Raw genomic sequence first — 25,642 nt, 5'->3', positions numbered from 1 at the left:
GTTAATATGTCCACCACTAAAAATTGATGTGAAATCCATCTGCACTACATTCCATTTTCTTTCGTTGTTATCGAAATTCTCAGTTCGTCTTCGTCCTAGTGCAAATAACAAATTTTACTTATTGCAAATTTCTGTAGAAATTGGAAATACATATTGAACAATTGCGTGTTTGTTTGTGCATTTGTTTGAGTGTAAGGACGCAAGGAGGGAACAAGATAAGTAAGTAGCAAAGTAAAACAATAAAGGCATGCTTTTAAGTGTGTATATTTATTATTTACCCATTTATATATGTATATGTAGGTCCGCGAAATATATTTAGATAAGTGTGTATTTAATAAGGCTATCATATTGCTAAGAATATAGGGTTATTTAGGTTTTAATAACCGGTTGAAGAACATCGCGTTTCGTACAACTAAGTCTATATAAATAATGCCGGTAAGTTCGACAAAAACATTGTTTATCGGGGGTTTAAACCGTTTGAGAATTAGCATATGCAATATGTGGACTTACAACACACATCCAAAATGTACATTCACATGTGCATGTGTGTTTTGTGTGTAAAGTCAAAAAATCAATGCTTGCATGACCTCATGCTTTATGCGTTTCTAACCATGCTTTAACAATATCGCATTGCTACGATGCGTAGCAACATTGTGTTAAGCATTACTCCATGACACACACACATACTTTACATAAATACATATGTATGTAATTTTGGGACATGCAACTTTCGCTGCCTTGACACACATTACCTCTCAAATAGTTCATTCTATATGCACTTCAAGACATTTTGTCTGCAATGCGCTGCATTTGTATAATCTATGCATATATTGTACTTTGTGCAGATATATTTGCATTTGCACATGGAACATTAGTTGCCTAAAATAAAACACACTCATGGGGTATATATGATATGTACTTGCAGCGGGTAAAAATAAATTGAGTCTTTCTTAAATCGATAGATCAACCGCCCAATAAATAATTCACAAAGTTTAAAAAGCTCCGTCGAAATAAAACGAAAAGCTTCAATCGCTTTCTCTCTGGTTTTAATTTTCGCAATTATTTTTTTTTAAATTTTTAAACAAAAGCAAAAGTAAAAAATGCGCAGTCCCTAAATTGCAAATTAAAGAACCTGTTTCGTAGGGTATCGTATTAAAAAAATATATTCGCCTTGAATGGTTTTTGTTTATAACTGAAATCGAATTGTTATTTAGCTCTTTTTTCCAGTTTACAGTCAAAAAAATATGTGAAATATCTATCATATTTCAAAATTCGCAAGTTTTTATATATGTTCGGTATTACTATTAGTTAAGTATGTAGTTTCATAATGTTTACTATGTTCTTAGGCCTGGGAGCGTTAAAACTAAACTACAACTTGTAGCGTAGTAAGTGTAGTATTAATAGGACTGCATAGGGTTAAATAAATAAGCTGAATAAGCGTTATTTTAATATTCATGAAGAGGGTTAAATAAATGAGCTGAACAAGCGCTATATTAATAATCCTGGAGAGGGTTAAGCCGGACTCTCGTGACCATCTGTTGTGATATGGCGCTTTCCCAAGCATATCCCTAACACACGTTATATTCTGTAATTTTCGTGTGCATACCCGGTTCTTTAGTCCTTTTTGTAATGTTGTCACGATAACTAATGTCTGTTTCTATGCAAACTATAGTAGTTTATTTTCGTGGCACACACCACACATACTATATTTGTTTTTCGGCACGACAATCACTTGAGAACATTGGCAGGGTTCGTTCGCAAGTATCCAGTTTATTGAATTGTGACAATTAGAACTTTTATTACCGTATTTTCGTTTATCGCGTAAAGTGTCACAGTTAAGGTGAGAATTATATAACGAAAGTCACGATGTTTGACAGCTTATGTTGTAGTCGAAATGTTGGACATTTTGAAGATTGTAGTTATTATATCCGATTCCTTTAAAAGGGTAAATTGTTTTTGGAAGTTTGAAACTGTTCTGCAATTGTACTACAATTGCACCAAGTACTTCAATCACTTTTATTCTATTTTTATATATTCTATATATAGAATCATTTGTATTGTTGGAAGAAATTGACTTGATAATGACTTTAAAATCGTTTTAAAGTTATTTATATTTCTTTATAAAAGAATCGTTTGTACAATTGTTGTCAACTTTCCACATACTAACGTAAGGTTTACCTAGCTTAGTGCTAACTTACAGCTATTATTGTTTCTAGTTATTTCCTAAGTTTTTGTATCGCTATTTTATTTTAAACCCCTTTAAGAGAGTCTTAAGGTTGTGGTTTAATTTAATATTTAATTAACTCCTAATTAATTAATAATTAATTAAGCAATATACATAGACATAAATATTTTAAATGTGATTCTTATACAACAACCCATTTGTTGCAAGAGTTTCACATACATTCAGTGTATTTCATGCGCTCTACATTGATACTTGTACGATATCGCGTTTTTTTAAATTCTACTTGCTTTTTAAAATACTTCTAATAAATTTAGATAATAAAATTAAATAAAAGTAGTTTCTCAGTAAAAATTTGATTAAATTTTATATAAAAATATTTTTCCTTCAATTTTATAGCAACAATAAATGTGAACATTAAAGCCAAACATTTAAATTTGTATCAATCAATATATAAATTATATTTAAGAGCTTACCATATGCAGAAAGTAATTCTAGTTTTGTGAATGTAAAAAGATCGCATAAAATTGAAAATGGCAAAAATACAGAAAGAAGTGTTTGATAGTTCGGAGTATTCAGCTTTACTAACAACACTGTCCATAAAAGACGTCATGGTGCTTGAGTTTCAAATAGCCAGCCATACCAAATGGGAAAATATGGTTTTGTGCAAGGAGCCAAGTAAGAAGATGTATTTATGCAATGTATGCTCTGTTTGTCAGTATGGAGATAAGAATTTATACAGTCATCTTTCTGGCAAGAAACATATGTGTAAAATGGAAATTGTAAAAAATGTCCGCCTTCCCAAAGGAATTGGCTTCAAGAACATAATGAAAAGACCTCCTAATACACAAGTAAAAACAGGACCTGTAAATAATGCACAGTCACCTGCTACTGTGGCAAAGACCACAAACAAATCTACATTGGCTACACAACCAAATAAACCTCCAGGCGGAGTCACAACAAAACCAACTGCAACTAAACCTCAAGTTGCAGCGACTCCAAAACCAGCTACGGCTAATCCTTCAGTTGCAACTACTCCTAAGCCAATTGCCACAACAGCTCCGGTTGCATCTACTTCAAAACCAATAGTGGCAAAAGAGCCTGTAAAAGCAGCCTCGTCTAATCCTTCAGCTCCAACTACTACTACGAAGAAAAATGCAGCAACTGTTCCAGTTGGGTCTACTTCAAAAATAATTGAACCAAATGCTTCTGGTCCGCTAGTTGCAACTAATCCTTCAGCTAAAACTACTTCAAGTTCAACTGGCTTAAAAGCTCCAGATGGATCTACAAAGCCAAATGCAACAAAAGTCGCAGCTGGAGATTCCACGAAGCCATCTGCCACTGAAGCTTCCGTTGAATCGAATGCAAAACCAACTTCAGCAAATTCGTCAATTGAATCGACATCAAGAAAATCACCTATAATTAAATCTCAAGCAGAATGCATTGCAAAAACAGTTGCACAACCTCAATTGGCTTCAAAGTCAACTGCAACAAAACTTCCATTGCAATCTGTCTCAAAGCCAACTTCAATAGAAGCCAAAAGTGCGAATGCAGAACCTTCAATTATCAAGAAAACTCTTGCACCTGCTGGCAATCTCAATGGAAACTCGGAAACTGCCAATGAAAAAATAATCTCAGTTGATTCAAAGGTTCAGGGTGATATCTCTTCAATTCAAAAGGCTTCCAACACTTTGCAGCAAAAAAATGTGGAGAATTCAACATTGAAATCCAAAGATGACGTTCAGATGCAGAAACCACGCGACGAACCAAATTTTGCTGTCGATGTTCTTACAGATAATTTCGAAAATTCTGATACATCACAAAAGAAATCTGAAATTAATTTGCCAAAACGTCCAATACAGATAAATCTTGTAAAAAATCCAGCAAAATTAGCTGCAGAAGCTAAAAAAAGAAAAATATCTTGTGTACCGTTATCAAAACTAATAACTGCTCAAGCTCCAAAGGAAAATAATCCAGAAACTGTCAAAGTCGTTAATAACAATGATGATGATGACGAAGTTATTTTATTGGAACCTGAAATTGATACTTCCAGTAAGAATGTTCAAGAAAACAATAAAGGGCGGGAAAAGATTATTACCCCAAATCCAATGGATTTAAAATCTTTACCATCCTTTACTACAACATTTGATAACTCTAAAAACATGACAGACGTATTGGGACTTATAGGAGTCGAATACGTTCTGAAAATTGTGCGCAGTATGAGTGATAGATCTCCCAGATTTCTTTGCAGCTTATGTGATATTAGTGCAGATGAAATATCAATGCATAACCATTTAATCAGCATCAATCATCGTCTCAAGTATTGCGAAGAACATTTTCCAACAGCCATTCGCCAATACAGACAGCTCATCTCACACATACCGGAGCACCAAGTGTTCAAAGTATTAACGCCTATATTATGTAAATTAGCTACTGCCATTGAGACACATCATGGTCGTGAGAACGCCTATCATTGTTATGAATACTGGTTCAACAAGAACAAGAAAAGCTTACTCTCAACAGTGTTTCATCGCCGACACGCATCAGAGCAGACTGGTCCAACATTTACACATGTTGTAGATTCAAATGAGGTGGAGATGTTTATTAAAAATGCAAACAACAAGGTCGATCCACCAATAGATGGTTTCATAAGGTTGCCAAATAATGAGCCTGCATATCCTACTTCTTTGCAAAACTCAAGTGATGTGTATCGCTATAAAATGACTATTCGCGTCCACCCAACAACCAACCACATAATGTTGCACCTGTCGATGATGAGACTCACAAACGAATGGTTGAAAATTTTCTAAGAGATACGCGACAATCTCAACCGTCACGCCATCGCCAGGCTGCTCGAACTTCGAAACGCAATCGATCCAGAACCCCATCCCCGGAGCGAAAGAGAAAGCGTTCATCGCCGGTAATAGCATCTCAATGGGATGTGGAGCGTAGATCATTGTCCCCATTGCGAGACGGCGATATCTGGCAGGCTTATAGACATATGGTTGATCACAGTGTGCGTGAATTGAATACATCCTTTGAGGTATACAAATCAGATCCTGAGGAGCATCCGCTATACAAGGACGAGTGGCAAAAATTTTGGAAACGACGTAAAGATGAACTCATAGCCTCTGGCATTAACCACCGCACTTACAATTATCAAGGCGAATGGATTCTGTTCTTTAATGCTCGCTTGGAAGAACTGTACAATCAAGATCTTGAGAATATTAAGATTAAGTGCCGTGAAAGATTGTGTTTACCAATGACAAATAATGAATTGACTGACACCAAATATCACGTAAATGTCGCTGATTATCTTCATGAGCCCGAAATTGAGCCACTTCAGGAACCGGCCCACATTGAAAATACCGTGGAGCATCGTCGAGAACCCATTGAACATCGGCGAGAGCCAAGTCCCCCCAAACCCAAGCCAAAGCCCAGAGAGGCAAGAGAAGAAGTTAATGTAATTCATGTGCTTCGACTCTTAACAGCACTTGAAGATTACTTAGGAAGTTTAGGCCCCAACATTACGGAATTATTAGCCAAAGCTCTACAGATATCTAAGGTGCATCCAGACAAGGTTAACAGTTTGATTCTCTCTCCCGAAAATTGTGTCGTTTTGGAGACGGCAAAGGAAAAATTTACGGGTCTAATAATTTCCAAAATGCTGGAAGGCAATCAAGAGCGAGCACTGAAAAAGGCAGTCAACGATACTGAAGCATTGCTGGAGTTTGCTGCTGAATTGACGGCTCAAGGTTCAAATGAAAACGAGAAAACTACTGAAAACAGCAGTACCGCCGGACCCTCTCTGAGCAATTCTTACTCAAATCAGGAAGTTGCTCAAAAGACAAAGTCAACAGGATCATACAAAATATCAGATCAATTTGATAAATCCGAACTGGCTGCCAAATTAGCCTCATCATTGATCTCACAAGGAAAAACAAAGATTAACCCTGAACAGTTGAAGCAAATTATTCAAGTTTACTCACTAATCGAGCAGAAAAAACATCAAGAACCTTCTTCAAGCACAACGAACGCTGGTATTAACTCATCAAGTATTACATTTAGTAGCAATACTAGCGAACGCCAACAATTGTTGAACTTAAATCCTTCAGAACAAAATCGAGAACAAGCTTATTACTTCAATTCTGCCACACAAAATCGTGGATCTTATAACCCGAATGCTGACACACAGAATCGAGATTCGTTTAATTCAAATCCTGTAGCACAAAATCGCGAATCTTATAATTCAAGTTCTGCAGTACCAACTCGGAATCAGTTTAATGCAAGTTCCGCCCAACAAAATCCCAAATCAAAACTTCCGGCTCAAAATCAACCATTTTATAACTCTAATTCTAACCATGATCGTCAAACATTTACAAATCAAAATCAATTCATGAATTCTAACATGACAAGCGATATGCAAAACATGCAAACTAGTTCGAATTACTTCTCTGCAAATATGGCTCAAACAAATAATACAATTTTCAATAAAAACACATATGGTGGAAACGCTATGGAATACAATAACAGCGATTTGCCGGATCAACAGTATAACCAATTCAATGACAGTGGACAATTTAATAACAATAGGAATCCCTCATCTATGTACGCAAATAGGACATATCCTTTTGGCTCGTCAAATAACAACACCGGAGACAGACGCAACTGGATGTAAACTGATGTGCCCTATGCTGATTATGATCTGAAACCCTTGCAAATACAATTTGTTGTAATGCTAGTTATTATTTTTTAAATATATCATTATGGAAGAAAATGAAATATGTATGTGATTATGTAAACATATAATTAATTTTGAAACTGTATTTAAACATTGTTCAAAATGTTTTCCAAAAATTTTACATTTTTGAGACATTTTGTAATAATAACTAAATAAAATATTAAATAATATGTCATAAGAAGAACATATGATGAACAATGTAAAATTACCAATTAAGTTTTCTTTTTTTTTCATAAGAGTATTTTTTTGAATATGAACTTTTAGAATTGTAAGAACGTTAAATACATTTTAATATCGGAGAATTTTTGGAATTAAATCTCGCTAGAATGCGATGTACAACTCTATAGACCTCGGCAATTCAATGAATGCTTACATATAATTGTTAATTAATTGTGTGGGATTAATCACAAATAATAATATATAGTCCACGAGATGTAACGCAGAAAAGATGGCTTCCAGGTAAGGTGTACACAACTAAATTTATAACTGCGACTTCCAACAAAGCAATATGATCGACATAAGATCGCCAGAGAGATAATTAATGACGATCTACTTGGATACCTGTTCCTATTTCTGCTATGATTATTTTTGGCTTAATCATACAAATCTATGGCTAGTAATGGCACAACGCAATCAATCCTTTAGAAATCTCTCAAAAAATATGTAGTATGCTATTTGGTGGTTTCTCGGCTGTGCATACTAATCACTGATCCCGCCTGGATTCCTCGAAGACCAAGCCAAACTACTTATAACGCCTTATCTACACTTTATATTTGGAATCCATATCGCATCCTATGATCATCAGGGCCGCCACTACTTAAAATATGCGTATGAATTGTAATAGAGAATTGGTGTGATTAATTTGTCTCGATATTCGATCCAAATGGCTATGCAGGAATCCCATGCTTGTATAAAAAATGGATAATTAAATTTTTGCATTTAAGAAACTTATTCAAGTTTCTAATTTCTGCAAATTAATGTACTCTGTAAGACGTTTTCTTTGTTGATTTACAGTACCATCAATACATTAACAAAATGATCTGGATTTGGAGCGAACATAATATATATGAAATATTTTAAATAAAGTTTATAATTATATATAAATCAAATTTTTGTTAAGTTTACATGGGTATAGGGTATTTTACAGTCGACCACATGACACTGTGTTTTTCATAGCTAATTATTTGTTATCGCTACCGACACCTTCGGTTTTTAATCTAAATAAATAAGATCCAAGAGTGTATTTTGAAGGAACTACTTGATTTTTATCTAATTTGTAAGACCTAACATAGTGAACGCAATTTCTATAAAATATATCTCTTATTATTCCAGAAATTGCCATGCCTGCATCTTCACATATTAATTCAACGTAAGTTCTTTTCTTAACTATCAACTTCAGACATAGACCGGAAGAAATTAATAATTTAGCCCGTTTAGTTCCTATTATTTCCTTCTATTTGCTTGTAAACTCCAATTTTCTGTTTTTACTCATTTTTCGAGGATAGATTTCTTTAAAAAGTTGCATTTGGATAATCTACACAAAAGTTAGATTTCTCTTAAAATTATAATTTATGATTCCTTTTAGCGAAAGGTGTTTTAAGTATGTAAACTCTGATGAATGGGTTACAAGTGGAAAGATTGGTTCCCGTGAAGCTGTGTTAGTGTTCCGCACCAATATTTTAAATCCAAAGACAAGAAAATTGATACTTGAAGCAGCACCACAACAATCGAAGACAGGGGCAGATAGCCCCAGTGCTGTATCTACTCCGAACGAAACAATTCATAAAACATCATCCTCACCAACCGTCAGTAAAACACAATCAAATTATACAAATCAAGGCAAAATATTTGTGGCCGTGGAAAAAACAGTAACAAATTGCAAAGAATTAGTTAATCATAGAAATCCAATTAAGAAATCTTTAGATGCATTCTCGTCAAGCGACGCATCTGTTTCCAGCGATGGGGATGAAACTATTCAATACAACGAAACTAAATCGAGAAAACCTCATAAAAGTAAAAATACGTCAATCATCGAAATCGAGGTCAATTTAAATAAGGAAAGTGGCTATGAGTCTGCAACGACATCACAATCTAATACCGAGATCAACACTAGTGAAGAAGATCATGAGGCGTCGAGTGAGGAAGACAACGAATGTGGAATCAATATGCCCGCGCATCAGTTGAAAATCACGTATAAGTTCATTCAAACCGAAACCAAATTGCTACGCAAAATATTCAATGTTCATGGTTTAACCGAAGTTCAAGGTGATTCGAATTTTAATTTGTTGTGGACAGGTGTTCATATGAAACTTGATACGCTTCGTAACTTGGCCTTGTATCAGCGGGTAAATCATTTTCCGAGGTAAGTTGGTAATTATTAGTAAGTTTGGAATTTTTCAATATTAATACCTTATTATCTCAATGTAGGTCTTATGAGTTAACCCGAAAAGATAGACTTTATAAGAATATTGAGCGCATGCAGCACTTGCGGGGAATGAAACACTTCGACATAGTACCTCAGTCTTTCATTCTACCTCTTGAAATTCGAGATTTGATATTTGCACATAATAAACATCGAGGACCTTGGATTGTTAAACCAGCAGCATCCAGTAGGGGACGTGGCATCTTTATTGTCAATTCGGTAAGATTAGCTATTATAATTATTGAATTATATATAATAATAAGTATAAATCTTGCTTGCAGCCCGATCAAATTCCACAGGACGAACAAGTTTTAGTATCGAAATATATTGTGGATCCTCTTTGCATTGATGGTCACAAATGCGACTTGAGAGTTTACGTTTTGGTAACATCATTTGACCCCCTTATAATCTATCTTTATGAGGAGGGCATTGTGCGATTGGCAACTGTTAGATATGACAGGAATGCGGACAACTTGTGGAATCCTTGCATGCATCTTTGCAACTACAGCATCAACAAATATCATTCCGATTACATACGATCATCGGATGCACAAGACGAAGATGTTGGTCACAAGTGGACCTTGTCGGCGCTTTTACGACATCTCAAACTTCAGGGGTGCGACACTCATCTGCTAATGTTAAATATTGAGGATTTGATAATTAAGGCGGTTCTTGCCTGTGCCCAAACAATCATTTCCGCGTGCCGAATGTTTGTACCTAATGTGAACAACTGCTTTGAGCTGTATGGATTTGATATTTTGATTGATAATACACTTAAACCATGGTTATTGGAAGTGAATCTATCACCGTCTATGGGCGTTGATAGTCCCCTCGATACGAAGGTAAAAGCCTGTCTTGTTACTGATTTGTTAACTTGTGTCGGCATCCCAGCATTCACACCAGAAATGCGGACACATTACGATGGAAAATCATCACGACTTCGGAGCTCAAGCTGTCAAAGACAAGTAGATACAAGTGAATCCGCACTTCGATCGACAAAATCCAAAAAGAAACCTGTGATTCCATTAACACAAGAGGAGCAGCGCATTTTGAGAAGTGCCCGCTTACAGTACACTCGACGTGGAGGTTTTGTTCGCATATTCCCAACTGACGATACTATGCAACGTTATGGAAACTTCTTGGATCCTGCCAATGGTATCCCCATATCCACACCAAATGTCCAAGGCCAAACGTTCCAAACATTAGTCACACAACACAATTATAACCAAATGCTGCACTCGAACCTATTCGGTTCGGGACCACGAAGTGCGAAGGATGACAACTCTCAGGAAAATCGAATCAAGCAATACGAGCGCGCTTTGGAAACGGATTCAGAAATTCCTTTTCTGAAGAAGCAAATCGTTGAGAAGTGTGAGGAGGAAGGCAGACGACTGCGCAAACAAATGTTGAAGAAAATCACTAGTGGCTCAACATTGACACATTTTCAAGCGCGTCAGACTTTCAGTTTGTATTTAGAGTCGGTTTTACGACGATTAACCCAAGACCCAAAAGATAGTCATGAGAAAATCATAATTAAGTTCTTAACCAAATATGGCGGAGGTGTAAAACCACCAGTATTGTTTAAGAATTCTCAAAACATAAGCAAGGCTCGCTCAGCCATGGTAGCGAAATTGTTGGGAGATTTTCTCGAATTATACCGAAGAGATACTGAGGCATATATTGACTCGTTTGACCATTTTGGCATGATACCAACCAATGCCTACAGCCTGTTTTTAATGCACGCTCAAGAATCCGACTTGGAGGCAGTCCTCACACATCATACGAATGTCACAGGGATTATGCCCTTTTTATATAACCGATGTGGACTATCAGTTCCAGCAACACCCCCCATTCCGTCCGGCTTACATGGTTTTCTTAGAGCACTCCCAGCAATGGTGACGTCTTATGGAATGTCAAGAGAAGTTAGCAAGTATGATGGGTATATTAAAAACTGCGATAAAAATTGTGAAAATGTACAAGATATATCATTAAGGTCGAGAAGCACAAGGGATTCCAAATAAGAATTTTTACAACTTATAAGCTTAAGACATAACAATTTTTCCAATGATTTTCGATTACAAAATTTCTCGCATTCAGAATAGGCTTATAATACTAGTAAATAAAATACAATATAAGACTTTTTATTATGCATACTAGTTTGCTAATATTAGTATTCAACGGCATTCTACAAAATATTCAAAATTGAATCAAGTATTATTTTGGCAAATCAAGTATATTTTTTTTTATTGGATATTCAATTGCCATTGCTTTCTACAAGAGTATTTCAAATTCTGTGTGTAGTGATAAAGAAGTATGAAAAGCTATCTTTGGCCAGCCGAAGATATTATAATTTTAAGTAATTTGATCTAATTTGCTTAAGATGAACGGAACTGAACCTTAAAGATAGGTAAAGAACAAAATGTTAAAATACAAGAACTAATCTTGAATCGCTAGTTCCTATGACAGCTGTGTGATATAGTAGGCCACATTTGGTAAACTTTAGTCAGCATCTATATGATGCAAACTAGCATAAATTGCATTTTACATCGTTCATCGGGCAACAACTCATTTTTCGACCCTTCATTCTTAAAACAATTGTACGATATATTAAAACTGATGCTGGTCAAGAAATGTGATTTAGATTGGATGGGTTTCGCCGGAGCCAAATCGCGGACATATATTACGCAAAATTTTGGAGCGTAGTGTGCCTTAAAAAATGTCTAGAAACTGAAATTGCTTTTAAATTAATATTTGTAGTCACAAAAATAGGCAAATTATCTACTTTACTGGGAAGTAATTCGAATATGTAACGTCTTTAAGAATCACTTCCCACATTTTCTTTGCATATCGCGCTTGATTCAATAGGGGCCTTAAAGAATATGCAACGAGTTTCTTAATATTACCCCTCAGAATTCTGATGTACGCTTCAACTTTTATTCTCAATATTACCTCAAAGAATATGGTCCTATTCATCTTCAGTACCCTTATCATAATATATATTTATTAATTTATTTAAATACTAATAAAATGTGAAAAATTACAATTTTTAATTGTGTATAGGATATAAAAGCGAATTTATGGATAAACAAAAACCAAGAAAAAACTAACACGAAGCCAAATAGTGGAACTCACAGTTCTTACATGCTACTTTTAGCTCAATTGTTTTGTTACAAACATTTTCCTTTTAATATTTATGTTTTCACAAATTTCATTAAAGTTTTTTACAAGATTAATTATTTTGTTTAAGAAAAAAATGTCAAACGTATTTAAAATACAAAGACAAAATGTGTTGTATTTTTTATTTTATATTTTTTATACTTTTTAATAAATTAACAAAGAATTTTTACAATTTTTATTTTTTGCTTTCTTATTTTTTTATATTGCAATCGGTAAATAAAAATGGCTTCAAAATAGGTAAGTATGTACAATATAATTTCTAGTAGGAAGGTTATTTCCTTTTACTTGACGAAAACAGTAGCTGAAAAATAATTATGCGGATTGCCCCCAGCCCATAAAAATGCAAAAATATTTAATTAAATGACAACTTTTATTTATTCTACAAATACTTAAATTGTCACAAAATAATATATTTATTTGTAAATAAATATGTAGAAAATAATGAAGTATTTTCTATTCACTAGATTTCGCATAGTCGCTGACATCGGATAGAAAGTAGTGTTTCGACGGGTTGTTGTTTCACATTGAGTTCCTAAATCAAACGAAGAACATCGCAAAATTTCAGTAGTTTATTTTGCACTATACAAATTACATTTAAAGAACATTGCAGGTTTTTTGAATATTTATCATAGAACCAGATGGACATTTGAAAACTTCAGTCGCGCTACCTCCTTGTGCAATGAGCCAACCCAATCTAAAAAGAGCAATCAATTGAAATATATAACACTTTTAAATCGCCGGTTCAACTAGGATAAAGTAATTTAACTTACATGTTGTCGAACTCAGAAGCGCTTGTGTCAATTCCCATGTAGTTTGATTCAGCACAGAGCTCTTGAGCAGAGACTAGGAAAAAGATTTGTGTTGGAGTCAAGTTCAATCCCGGCAAACGTGCCATGCCTTTTATAGGACCAGTTAGGGAAAGCATAGAGTGGTACGAGATCTGCATTCCCCCGGAGTGAATTAAAATATCCATGCGGCTAAAGTTCGAAAATATATTAACTGAATGCGGTACACAACGCATTGCTTTGTCATCGAAGTTCTTCGTTATTGACCGCAAAATCTCTTTAGCAATGGAAACGCCAATTGAAGCATAATGCAAATATGGAGGCAATCGTGCATTGAAATAGGGTATCAAGATAACCGATAACGGAACCACTGCAAATTACGATATAATAAAATGTTAGTTTTTTATATGGCTAAAAAAATGAGTACACATTGCTCTCACCAATTGAATGGCTCAAAGTGTCATAAAATATAGTCGATACGATAGGATAGGCCCATCTGAAATAGTATATTAAATTAGGAAATTAATTGTGCAGTTCAATATAATTTTCTAATACTTACGCATCATGGGAACTGGAGTCCATATTAATTGTATTTGGTACTAATTTATTCCTTTTATATATCCCTAGAATATTTTCTAGCCAACTATCTGAGCTAATTTGAAGCGATTCCTGTGATTTCATCAATTGCGTTAGGTTTGTAAATCCTTCCCAGGTTTGGGATTGAATTTTTAAAGCTGATAGTTTCACGAGTGCTGCACCTTTTAAGGAAGGAGCTCTTTTTAAGTGCGCTTTCAGCGACTTGAAAACAATGTCCGCCTAAAAAGAGGAAGCTTTAAGAATAAAGGACAATAGGATTAATTTAAAAATTCTGCTTACCCGTTTTATGATGTCCTTTGAATCCTCTGTCGAGTGCTGAGCAATATATAATGCTGACGCTAGCTCGGGCAAAGCCCACATTGTCGAGCGTGTGCATACTTCCGGATTAGGATAATCTTTTGGTAAAATTTCAAGTGCACTTAGTAATAACATGGAGTTATGCGCAACTCGAGATGGATATTTGGTCAGAAATGCTTGTAAAGCTCTGAGATAATCAGCATTTCTCACAACAATAGGGCCACTCCAGTCTTTTGGAATAAGAAGAGTCCAATTTAGCTGAAATACAAATTAAATTGGTCACAAATTAAAATATTAGGAAATTTGAAGCCTTAACATACCACTGGATACATCGATTGCAAACTGGATATATTATATAACACAGAGCTATCCCAAAAACCTCGACGAGATTGCTCAACTTGCATCTAAAATGTCACAGCAAAACTTGAGTTTTTAATTTCATTGGATAATTTAATGGATAATTACCTTATTGAGATCCTTTACAAACTCCAATATGGTATCTTTTTCAGAGATACGTTGAGCATAAGATAAATAATTTGGTAAAAACTGATCGATTAGATCTGGTAACAACTTGGGGATTCCTTGCCGTAAACGATTCGGCGGAGCTTTCGGGCTCATCCAACGAATTTTATTCTATAAAGAAATAAATAGAAATAGTTTTTAAACGATATCATGAAAACATAATATTGTAAATACCTCCAAGATAATAGACGAGGTACTTGGTCCGCTAATGATAAGAAGCACATGGGGTCTTCTTCCATAACTGAGATCATAATAAATATCTACTAATGGACTCGGGCCCAGATCATATATTTTGGCTACGAGCGGTGCAATGGACGAGGGACCTAAAGTGCCTACAGTGAGGTATCCTCCTAATGTGGCAAAGACGCGTTGTATAGCCGATGAATTCGTTGTCAGCTTTAAGCAACTCTCAAATAAACTATGTAATTTCTTAAAAGGACCATTCATACTCGAATTTTGAAGCAGTACTGAAATAAGTGAATATTATTAAATGATTTAAGTGAATTACAATTGTCTACTCACTCTGCATTTGAATGTCAACGGATTTCTGTGAATTCCCCATTTCGATCTGATTAGTTATGTTTTTATTGAGACTGCTGCGCCAGCAGCTAAACTTTTTGAACTCCGAACACGGATCCTTATTCCAATTGAGTCTAGCCTGAATGTTTGACGAGACTGTCTCACAAATGGCTTCTGTGCATTCCGAAGGGGACGAACTCGTGGGTGAGCAGCCATCGCCCTCCATGTAGCAATCCCTCGGCAGCGGCGACGGAGCTGTGCTGATTAAAAATAAGATCGGTGATGCCACCAGCAGGGTTGTCACCAACAGGGTTGCCGATGTTATGGCCACTTTGTGCACTGCGGCAGAAGTTCGCAACCATATGCAGGGTGCACAACATATCCAGCCAATTATATTATTCTTGAAAATAATAAATCATAATAATTATTATGTTAAATAACCAAATCGAAATATATACCTTATTATATCTGCCGCCCAAGTTATCAGTGTTGGAGCTCTCAATCATCTCAACCTCATCCGCCTTGCCGAATTGGTTCGAGCATATTGGGGTCTTGAATGACAACTGTTTTTGGAGCAGCGACGCGCTGCTGCCGCCGGAGGGATTCGCCGAAGTAATCACATTGCGAGCATTATTGCCTAACCCGGCAGCTCCACTCTTTCGAAAAGTATTACGCGTACTAAACTCAGCTGTCATGGTTTAACTTTAGCTTTGCTTTGCAAAACAGTTTTCAGTTAAATATATTGTTTATTGCTATTATCTAGATGGAGGATTGTAGCAGAAGTCCGCGTTCAGCACATGAGGAAATTGAATAATTTACTAGCGTTAAATCAATAAATATACATATTTCTACAAAAACATCACAAATGTACATGTGTATGTAGGTATGTAGTCGTTGTCGTTGTCGTATATAAGTCCTCGAACTACATTTACTTGCTTACACGCATACCCTGGTCCTGGATTTCTGTACTCTGATTAAAATTCCAGCACTTTAAAATTGTAAAAACATTTTTGCAACCTAAATTTACAAATATTAAACAAAATTGTGCTGCTTTAAATAATATTTGTTTTTATTTCCTTTCACATACTCAATGTACTATCACAATAGTTCGCGAGAGCTTAAAGAGCTTCCTGCAAAAGCTTTTTGCGGTACCAAAGCTTTTTGTTCTCATTTTCTCTTAACCAATGCATAGGGGAATGTATTTGTATTATGGAGTATCTGGCGCCAAACGGTTAAATTAGCTGAAATCGGTAAAATTTGAATTGTCAGTTATACTGTTTATTAATTTTAGCATACTATGTATTGTAATCTACACCGGCTTTGATACTTATATCAAAAACATTATTTAATTCCAAAGTCTATCTTATTAACTATGTTTTATCAATTTGTCATATTCGTAATTATGTGCATAATCATAATAATAATGCCTAGTTATACCAAGACAAAAAGTAACGGAGATTCTCTTAACGCTATACTGCTGAAGTGCTCAGATAATATCCATGAAGACAAGCCATGTGTGCCCCATTTGATTATTAACATTGTCTTTGCTCCCAATTTAAATTCAGATAATGTGGATAAGCTTCTAATACTGGATGAAACTTACGAACCCTCCACACGTCAATCCTTAAAAATAATGTCACCTTATATCATAGTAGTTACTCGAAGTGATCCAATAATTACTTATCCGCTGAAGTCCTCAAGTGTGAGTTATTTATGTTGTGCTTTGTCTATTTTCAATTCAAATATTAATGTTTCAGTGGACAAATTCAAATAATTATAATATAGTAAGTAGTTAAGCTAAAAGGAAGTCAAGTTTTATTTTTATAATTCATAGAAGCAACCTGGGCAAGAGAATATATATGTTTACGGTAAAATAATTGAAAATAAATCGAATTATTCAGAGCAGAGTCTTCGAGCAACAAAGAACGAGAATACTAAAATCGAGAACTCAAATATTAATGATATTGGAAAGAAGTCTTCTGAATTTTGTGACCAATCGAGAATACACCCAACACCAACAGAGTGAGTCTACATACAATTTAAATCTTTTATTTCAATGTTTAAATTACTTTTATTTTCTTGTGATAGTGAGGAATATTCCATCTTTAATTTAAGCATACCACATCCATTTTTAACAGCTAAAATACGAATTTTCAGAAAAAGAAAAACAATTTGGTGGCGGATTATGCCAATAATTTTGTAAGTTTCAACAATCTGCAATAAAAATTCAAGATTTTTGAGCGATCACTCTAGCGATTAATAATAAGGTACCTTTGCGTATTTTCCGCTTTGCATTTCCTTTTTCACTTTCAATTCTTAAAACATGTGACATTCCCATTTATCAAAAATATAATTTATCTTTTAGTAATATACAAAAATAATTTTCAGATTAAATAACTTGTCTGGAACATATGTAAATGGAAACATTTCAGCACTGTTGACATCTCACAACGATATTCTAGACAAAAAGGACCCAAAATTTCTGGAAAATTTTAAGCTTTTAATTCCAAGCAGCTTTATTGTGAATTCTGATAAACTAAATGGGTTACGAATTTATAAGAGCATATTTCACCAATTTCTAAATAATAATACAAGCAAGTTTTTAAATTTACTCAATGTTCAAAATGAACTTTCCCGAAATAATGATCGGGGATTCAGTTCATCTCCAGCTAAAATTTTATCGAAGTGTCCTGATAATAAAAATGCATTGTGCTTAAATGTCTTAGACGATCAAGTCCCTGGTAAGAGCTTTTAAAAATAAATAAAGTAATATTTGTAATCAAAATTTTCAGCATTTGATATCAAAATAAAAATGCCATTTGTAGAAAACGCTGCACAACAAGATGCTTTGAAAGTCAAAATTTCAAGAATTGTAACTGATGCCACGACTAAAGATGCTTTACAAATTTTTGTGGATGTGATAAATAAAGGAATAAAAGCTCATGAATTTCTAATAAGTATTAATGGCTGTCCATTATCTGAAACCGGGGCATCAACAACGGTGACAAAAATACTAATTCCCTATATTTCTGAAACAATAACATTCTTACTGCCTTTTGTAATGGGCCTAAAGAAAAATGTCAAGTATAATTGCGACGGTAAAAATAATGAAAATCAATCTTCCAGTTTATAACACAATTTTTAGTTAATTTAATTATCTCGTTTTTTCATATATGGGAATGAATTATTAATTCACATAAGTTATTGTTATCGATGTCTTTTTTGCAAACGCAATTGTATATTGTTCAATTCAAAATATTTTCAAACCGTTGAAAGTGATAATTAAACGTACACATAATCACTAGCGTTGTTCTAAATTAAAATATTAAAATTTGAATTTTCAAGAAACGGTGTGATACGAAGTTACTCATACAAAAAATTTACGTTCAGCTTTAGAATCCTCCATTATAATACGAACCTATACCTATACGATCTATATAATTACCTTAAAATGTACACCTCATATTTTCTGTTATTAATTCTTAGTGATTGTTAAAACTAATGAAATGAAGAACACCGAATTGGATCCGAAAAGAAAAACATCATCAGATTCAAGTGTTATGATTGTATCTAGAAGACCAATGGAAATAGAAACTCATTCGAGATGTTTTTGCGTTTGGAATTGTCGGTGTCATTGTATAGGCAAAATAGAAACTCATAGCGATATCAATGTGTGTCAAATAATGAGTTATGAAACACAAAAAGATGCAGGATTACAACTAAATTGTCCCTTAAATGATGACTACAATGACTTGTGTTCATTGGACTCAAAAAATAACAACAAGAATATTCAATCATCATCATTAGATCCTTACAAAACTATCGGAGCGCTTCTTATTTTAATTATGGTCTTGTTTTTATTGGGTAAGCGTACATTAATGTTTATTTTAATAAAGTGCAAAAAAGAAATTATATTTAATAACATTTTATTGTTATTTATTTAAAGCAATTTATTTTTGTAAATGCTTCAAGCCACGGAAAGAAGATTTAATTGTTGCGAGCACAGAATGGCTATGTTGTGCTGAAAATAACTCGATTAAATGCACGAGATATGTAAGTGATTTCCAATTTTAATCCGCTTTTGTGATATTTTTACTCAGATACCATATGTATATAAGGGACGGGCGCCATCACGATCGAGTCAAACTGCGTACTCTCTCAATTATCATACGCAAGCAGTCGTTGCACCCTCTGCAAAAGTTTCGTTTTGTCCATCTCCAGAAATTATACGGAAGAAATCCAGTCAATCGGATTTGTTGGAGTCTGCTTTGCTTACGCTTGCCAGACAACAAAAGGAACTAAGAAAGCAGTCTACGAAAAGAGAATAATTCAAATTATGAATAATTTATAATGTACTTGTTATGCTTAATTTGGCTTTACGTCAAGAAAATTTTGTTTGTTTAAATTGACTTTCAAGTGTCTCATCACTTCGAACATATTTGCGGGGTATTATTATGATACATCAATCTTGCTCAAGACCAGTTTCACCTGTTTGCGATTCGTCAGCAAGCAAGTGAGGCAATTTCGCTATTAAATACTCTACGGTTCGATAGATTGATGCAGTATTTTTATTGGTTTTTAGTTTGTAATATTTTTAAACTAATTTATGACAATCTTTGGCTAAACGCCGTTAGGAGAAGGGTATTCAAAAGTCGTTCCTCCATCAACGCATTTTCAGTTTTACTTTCTTTTTACATTTACTTATACATATGCATTTTTATGTAAAAACACACGAATACGAGTCAAATTCAAGCTCAGTGGCAGTCTAATTTGTTTTGTGATTTCGGTAAAGTGTTCAAACAAAAAATGTTAGTTTCTTATTTTCGTACGATATTTTTCTTCGGAATTGGAGTTATATTTCTAAGCAAACAATGCTTTGGCTTAAGCTTGAACTACACTGAACCACAACAAATCGCTGAACTCATTGAATACCAGTCGATCGGTCGAATTGTCAACAAACCACATCACGGGAATACCGCAAGCGAAATTGTAGATCACCGAAAAGATATGGTTATCTTTGAAGAAATGAATGACATTTCGAAATCACCAGACGAACATCTTCCCGTTACGTATATACAAACATCTGATAATTATCAGCAACATATAGAATCGAATTTGCCAATATCTGAGCAGTATCATTATTCATCAGATAGCAGTCGAACAACTTTTAATAACATTTTAGTCACCGAGAAACTCGAATTTGTATCGAACCCAACGACAACGTTTCACAATGTCCCCGATTTGCACATTCACCATCATTATCACCACGTAACTCTCAAAACAACTCCGCCTCCATCTGTGCAATATTCAATGAACGACGATTCACCAGAAGACATCAATTTCCAAACATCGCCGGATACAATAAGACCTAGCTTTGCGTCTCCTGACCTGTTCAACTTGTTATCTCAAGGGAATGACGTTAAAAACAATTTAAGAGCGAATGACACTATTGACAATAAAATCCCCAATATACCAATAATTACCCATTTTGGACAAGGTATATCGCCCGAATCATTTGATACTGATGGAATTGATCTTCGATCTGAAAATTCAAACCATTCATTTGAACCATTAAACCATTCCTTTGATGATAAGACCGATAGAATACTCGATTTAATGCCCGTCAACAATGAAGATCATACAGTAAATAATACTACTTCAATGGATAGTAATGTATCTTCTACTTCATCGCCATTTGAGAACGATAACTCAGAATATGGTGTGCCATTAAATTAATTTTTTATTATTTTAACCTCGAATGTAATTTCTATAATTAAATAAAAATATATGTTAACCATCTGATTTAAAACAATATAAAAAACTTCCCCAAAGTGAGTTCATAAGTCATTTTTAAATGTTCAATTTATCATTTGTTTATCAGCTTCTATTCTTATACATAGAAGCAATAATTCGGCACTTGAGATGCGCCAAGTTATTGATTGATTGGCTTGTTAACGAATTATTTGTATTTTATTTACTTTTATTGATAAATCGATATTTAATGATATCGATATTTACTGAACATAAATCCATTTAGATTGATTACTATATATCTCCGTAGAGCTAAATTACCAGAATTTTTAGCCAGCCAGAGAATAGTCGCATAGATTGTTTAATAGATTGATTGAATTGTCTTGAAACTTGACAACACTAGTTCCAATATTCATGGAACGAATACTACATATGATCTTGTAGCTCCCATACACGGCAGAATTAATTGTGTATACAAGTTGATCAACGCTTTGGCATCAAGATGAGCACAGCGTCGTTTTCTGTTTATTCGCTAAATTTCCTAATGCGTCATTAATGTCGTCGACGATGCTCTTGATGTGCATTTATTTTTAGCATTGGTATAAAAAAATCCCAAAACGAAAAAAACCCTAGTTTATTAAAATTTTATACAAAACATAGCAGTGTTCTCGGTGAATGCTCGCTCACTCTTATATTCGGTGGAAGGTTCTCCACAGATACACACGCACACACTTGCAATTCGACGTGTTCATGATCATGATGGCCGTGCATGAAGTACATTAGTCTGAACTCTGAGACGCTCTCTTATAAGCTGTTTCAATGTGTGCGTACACGAGTACATATGCATGTGTGTATCTACCCTATAAATACACGAACTTTTTCACGCGAATGTGACGTCAGTAGTTTCTAAGTGTTAGTAGCGAGAGAGAGCGATATTTTATAAATATGTTTGCAAAAGACACAGTGGGAAATTTGTTGATGACTCTCTCACAGCCAAGTTGCTACTTTGGGTGCGCTTGGAAACAGAAGGTTGACCATATTGCATACTATCAATTTTTAATATACTAAAATTAACATAGTAAATATTTAAATATAAAATATGGGATACTTGTCCGAGTTTTATATTTGCCAAAAAATGAATGAAAAGCAACCGACACTTTATTTATGAGAGTCAAAGTCTATGCATACATGGCTATTCCCACTGGGAAGCCGTAGTGGAAGAGAGAGAGACAGAGGAAACGAGAGACTCAATTCGTATGGTGGTATTGAGGTTTTGCTGACATACAGTATGCGAGTCGATTAATATTTACTTAGCTTTGTTCAGATACATTCTGCGTAAACTAAAGTGAAGTCAAATATTTTGCATCTTTGGTTAATAGTGAAAAATGTATATCTAAATAATTGCAATAACTTATCAAAATACATATAAATACACGTGTACGTGGTACATTGTTGAAAAAAATGCTTGCCTTATGCGCTAGCATGCTAACAAATAAAGGTTGCCTATAAAGATTGTGAAAGTGGCATTAAAAACGTTTGTTTTATGAAGACTTAAAGTGCTACTACATATACAATAGGCAGAATAAAATTGTTAAATCAAATGTACTATCTTGTGGCGTACAGTTAGCAATTATTGCAGCCGAAAGGCTGTAACAAAAAATTTTCATAAACGGGAAACATACCATAAATTATTGTACCATATCACACGATACAAAAGCGAACAGCGAAGTTAGCGTAAATACTACGACGCAAAGACGCAGGAGCATGAACCACCCAAAACACAACAGCCCACGTTTAGAAAATCGATATTAATTCTAGTCAAAGCGAATTGTGTGTGTGTTTGTGTGTATAGTAGTGGCATTTGTTGGCTGTCAAACATTTTTTGACCACTTTGGCAGTTTTGCAAAAAGTTTTACACTGGATGAGACAAGCATACAGACATATGTACATTCACATGCACACCTTTCTATAGTGTATACAGTTCGGCATTGAAATTATATAATCGGGACGTCGTTAGTGTATCTCAAATTGAGGCATCAGAAATTCTGATATTTATACACAACACATTTTGGTTCTGAAATGGTAAATGGTAACACTGGGACTCTCACAATGCGTCTCGTCCGAAGCAAATTACGCAAACGCGACGAACGTCGCAGCGCATCGCCTACAAACGCTGCTAGTGCTGCTACCGCTGCTGCTGGTGCTGGTGCTGTAGCTGTATCTGTATCTGCAGTTGAGGATCACCACGAGAATGAGGATGACCGACCGCGTGCAACAGTAACATTCAGCAACACTGAGACAACGGTTACCACCAACAATTGCAGTCCGACAATGAAAGACCATCAACATGTTACTTTTGTGCGAACGAGCGGCGTCTCCGCTCAACAAACTGTTGGGCATGCGGAGGTGACTGCTGCCATTGCTGAATGGACGTTTCCACCTAAGGCGCCAGTTCCACATATCTACCATATTAACCCGGTACGTAGACCACAAGAATATATTAACAACATAACATATTTGCCTTAGATATTCGCGTATTTCTACTAAACCACAAAATGTGTCATAAAAGTTAAAAATGAATGCAAAAATAATATGTATACCATACATGCAGAAAACATACATACATATGTATGTATGTACATACATAGTATGGATTTGAATTGAAACGTGTACAGACTGTAATACATTCGTATAAACACAAATAAATAGAATCGAATCGGAAGACAAACAAACAATTAAAACCAGCGACAATTAATTTCTATAATTACAACTACCATCGACGCCAACATGGGCATATGCTTGCCTATAGTATTTAAAAATATATTGAATATATTTTTGCACAGCTACAAATGGCATATGAAAGTCAAGAAATTTATGAGTTTGTATAAATTTTAACCAATTTTAGGCGTTGATTAAAATTGCCATAACAACAACCCTAAGATAACAAGTAATCAGTAATGTGGCCAATCTACTTAGAACACTAAAAATATCTTTGTCGATGGGTGTTTCCTTTCAAAGATAAAGTCGAATGGATTAATCCGAATTTTAACAAATGGTTTAGAATGGAATTTTTGTAAAGTTAATTAATTACTAACAATTTCCATTGTTTGTTGCACGTTTTTCAATATTCAAACCATTTCAACTTCGATAAATGTATCGAAACATCAACCAAACGCTATTGCGCGGGAAATTCAAATAACCTTTTACTTTTACCCAACTATGATTTGATTTACCCTTAAACTAATGAGTACTTTTTTTTTATTTTTTAGGAACTGTTGGTAGCTAATGACAAAATCAGTTTTAAAGGATTCCGCAAGCAATTCAGTGGACGGTTCAAACGATTGGTGGCCCGAAAACCGGAACCAGCACCAGTGATACCTCCAGAGCTAAAGCCGCAATTGAAAACAATTTATGTTTATTAAATTTAAAACTGTGTGTGTAGATATAGTATGCAAATGTGAAAAATGCTACATCTGCTATCAGACAAGCAATCATTTTTAAAATTAATTTTGAAAAGTATTTCATATAGCTTTATTTTGTAATGACTAATTATTAAATTCAATTCCAAATTTTTTGTGAATTATGCATCGAAAACGACAAAAATTGCATACCACCAACAAAGAAACGTTCTTGGATACATTGTAATTAAAATACTAACTAACAACAACTAAAAGATAGAAGAATTGTGAATAACTTTTACACAGTTTTTAGAATAGCACGCTTTTAGTAAAAGAAAGCAATTGCAATTTAGAATGTTTTACTTAGAAAATTTCGATTGTCACATTTTAATTGACTTAAATGTAAGAAAATTTGTAATTGTACTTATTTTAGAAAATAATTATTTTTGAAATTATGTCAATTTTGTTTTTGGTTTGTTCATTTTAATTTTGCTGTAGAACTTGACATTGTAAAAAATAATTTGAGATATTCATATATTCAACAAAGGGCATTGAGCGCTTCATATGGTAAACATTGCAACAAAAGTGCTTAGTGTTTAGAATATAGAATATCATTTGATATCTCTATGTCTGTGGACCGCTGTTAGAAATTGGACTCCCCATAAAAGACAACAACTGGACAAAAACGAATTTGGCAACTCTATTATGGAATAATAATTTTGCACAAACTTCTGCATATCTAAATCTACTCTAGAAGTACATTATAATTTCGGAAACAAAATTATATCAATGTAAAATTCTGTTTTAAGAAATTACTGCTAAAATAAAAGAGTATGAAATATCGAAATGAAAATAACATTTTTGAATGAACGATACATTTTGTATTCCACAGTCTTTGTTATTCGGTTTCGAATTATCAATAATCGATTACTTAATCGATATGATTCAAAGCTATCGATTGGCTATCGTTGTGACGCCATATTTGAAATACATCGTAAAACCACAATAATATATCGAATGAGATGGCAAATACACAATAATATATCGAGCTATGTCCGTTGGTAACAAACATCGATATTTGCAATGGTTGACGTCAGTGTTTACGCTTTGGTGGTTAAAAATACCATTTAACCATGTCCATCTGTTCACCATCAAACATTTTTAATTAATTATTTATTTAATTGAAATTATAAATAAATAGCAACGAAAGTCTTTAATGTATATTTATATGTATGAAAATTACTTTATTTC

The 25,642-nt window shown here is 34.2% G+C and overlaps 5 protein-coding genes across 12 annotated transcripts; 4 read left to right on the top strand and 1 right to left on the bottom strand.

Moving 5' to 3' along the window:
• The first annotated feature begins 10 nt into the window (after positions 1-10).
• Positions 11-12,578, top strand: LOC117575485 (tubulin polyglutamylase ttll-5). The gene is made up of 5 exons (XM_034259719.2): positions 11-219; positions 8,256-8,292; positions 8,509-9,285; positions 9,351-9,564; positions 9,627-12,578. The coding sequence occupies exons 2-5, from the start codon at positions 8,264-8,266 to the stop codon at positions 11,364-11,366; spliced, it is 2,760 nt and encodes a 919-aa protein (XP_034115610.1). The 5' UTR covers positions 11-219; positions 8,256-8,263; the 3' UTR covers positions 11,367-12,578.
• Positions 4,902-7,002, top strand: LOC117575486 (dr1-associated corepressor homolog; the record flags this gene model as incomplete). Its single annotated transcript, XM_034259720.2, has 1 exon — positions 4,902-7,002. A coding segment is annotated over one exon (1,959 nt), but the record flags the coding sequence as incomplete, so codon positions are not given.
• Positions 12,579-12,939: 361 nt separating the features above from the next.
• Positions 12,940-16,945, bottom strand: LOC117575408 (endothelin-converting enzyme homolog). Of its 4 annotated transcripts, none has more exons than XM_052007396.1 (12): positions 16,846-16,945; positions 16,175-16,483; positions 15,701-16,001; positions 15,246-15,642; positions 14,898-15,190; positions 14,667-14,834; positions 14,522-14,605; positions 14,184-14,459; positions 13,867-14,123; positions 13,748-13,803; positions 13,293-13,677; positions 12,940-13,216 (listed from the first exon to the last, which is right to left on the bottom strand). In XM_052007396.1, the coding sequence occupies exons 3-12, from the start codon at positions 15,935-15,937 to the stop codon at positions 13,117-13,119; spliced, it is 2,253 nt and encodes a 750-aa protein (XP_051863356.1). In that variant the 5' UTR covers positions 15,938-16,001; positions 16,175-16,483; positions 16,846-16,945; the 3' UTR covers positions 12,940-13,116. The 4 variants fall into 4 exon arrangements, with proteins under 4 accessions (XP_051863356.1, XP_034115479.1, XP_034115478.1 ...); XM_034259588.2 differs by having other exon boundaries at positions 16,183-16,483; XM_034259587.2 differs by having other exon boundaries at positions 16,191-16,483.
• LOC117573274 (uncharacterized) lies at positions 16,556-19,651 on the top strand. Of its 5 annotated transcripts, none has more exons than XM_052007401.1 (9): positions 16,557-16,944; positions 17,000-17,026; positions 17,077-17,264; positions 17,331-17,441; positions 17,631-17,983; positions 18,068-18,340; positions 18,729-19,106; positions 19,189-19,295; positions 19,343-19,651. In XM_052007401.1, exons 1-9 carry the CDS (start codon positions 16,615-16,617, stop codon positions 19,568-19,570), a joined length of 1,995 nt encoding a protein of 664 aa, XP_051863361.1. In that variant the 5' UTR covers positions 16,557-16,614; the 3' UTR covers positions 19,571-19,651. The 5 variants fall into 5 exon arrangements, with proteins under 5 accessions (XP_051863362.1, XP_051863361.1, XP_051863357.1 ...); XM_052007397.1 differs by having other exon boundaries at positions 18,035-18,340; XM_052007398.1 differs by having other exon boundaries at positions 16,558-16,944; positions 18,035-18,340; positions 19,361-19,651.
• A 2,661-nt stretch (positions 19,652-22,312) lies between these two features.
• Positions 22,313-24,846, top strand: LOC117575528 (uncharacterized). Its single transcript, XM_034259776.2, has 2 exons — positions 22,313-23,471; positions 24,263-24,846. Exons 1-2 carry the CDS (start codon positions 23,073-23,075, stop codon positions 24,413-24,415), a joined length of 552 nt encoding a protein of 183 aa, XP_034115667.1. The 5' UTR covers positions 22,313-23,072; the 3' UTR covers positions 24,416-24,846.
• The last annotated feature ends 796 nt before the right edge of the window (positions 24,847-25,642 follow it).

This window comes from Drosophila albomicans, chromosome 2R (assembly GCF_009650485.2).
Source record: "Drosophila albomicans strain 15112-1751.03 chromosome 2R, ASM965048v2, whole genome shotgun sequence".
Lineage (NCBI taxonomy): Eukaryota > Metazoa > Arthropoda > Insecta > Diptera > Drosophilidae > Drosophila > Drosophila albomicans.
Note: the sequence above shows the minus strand (reverse complement) of the source record. Positions and strands in the feature narration are given on the sequence as shown.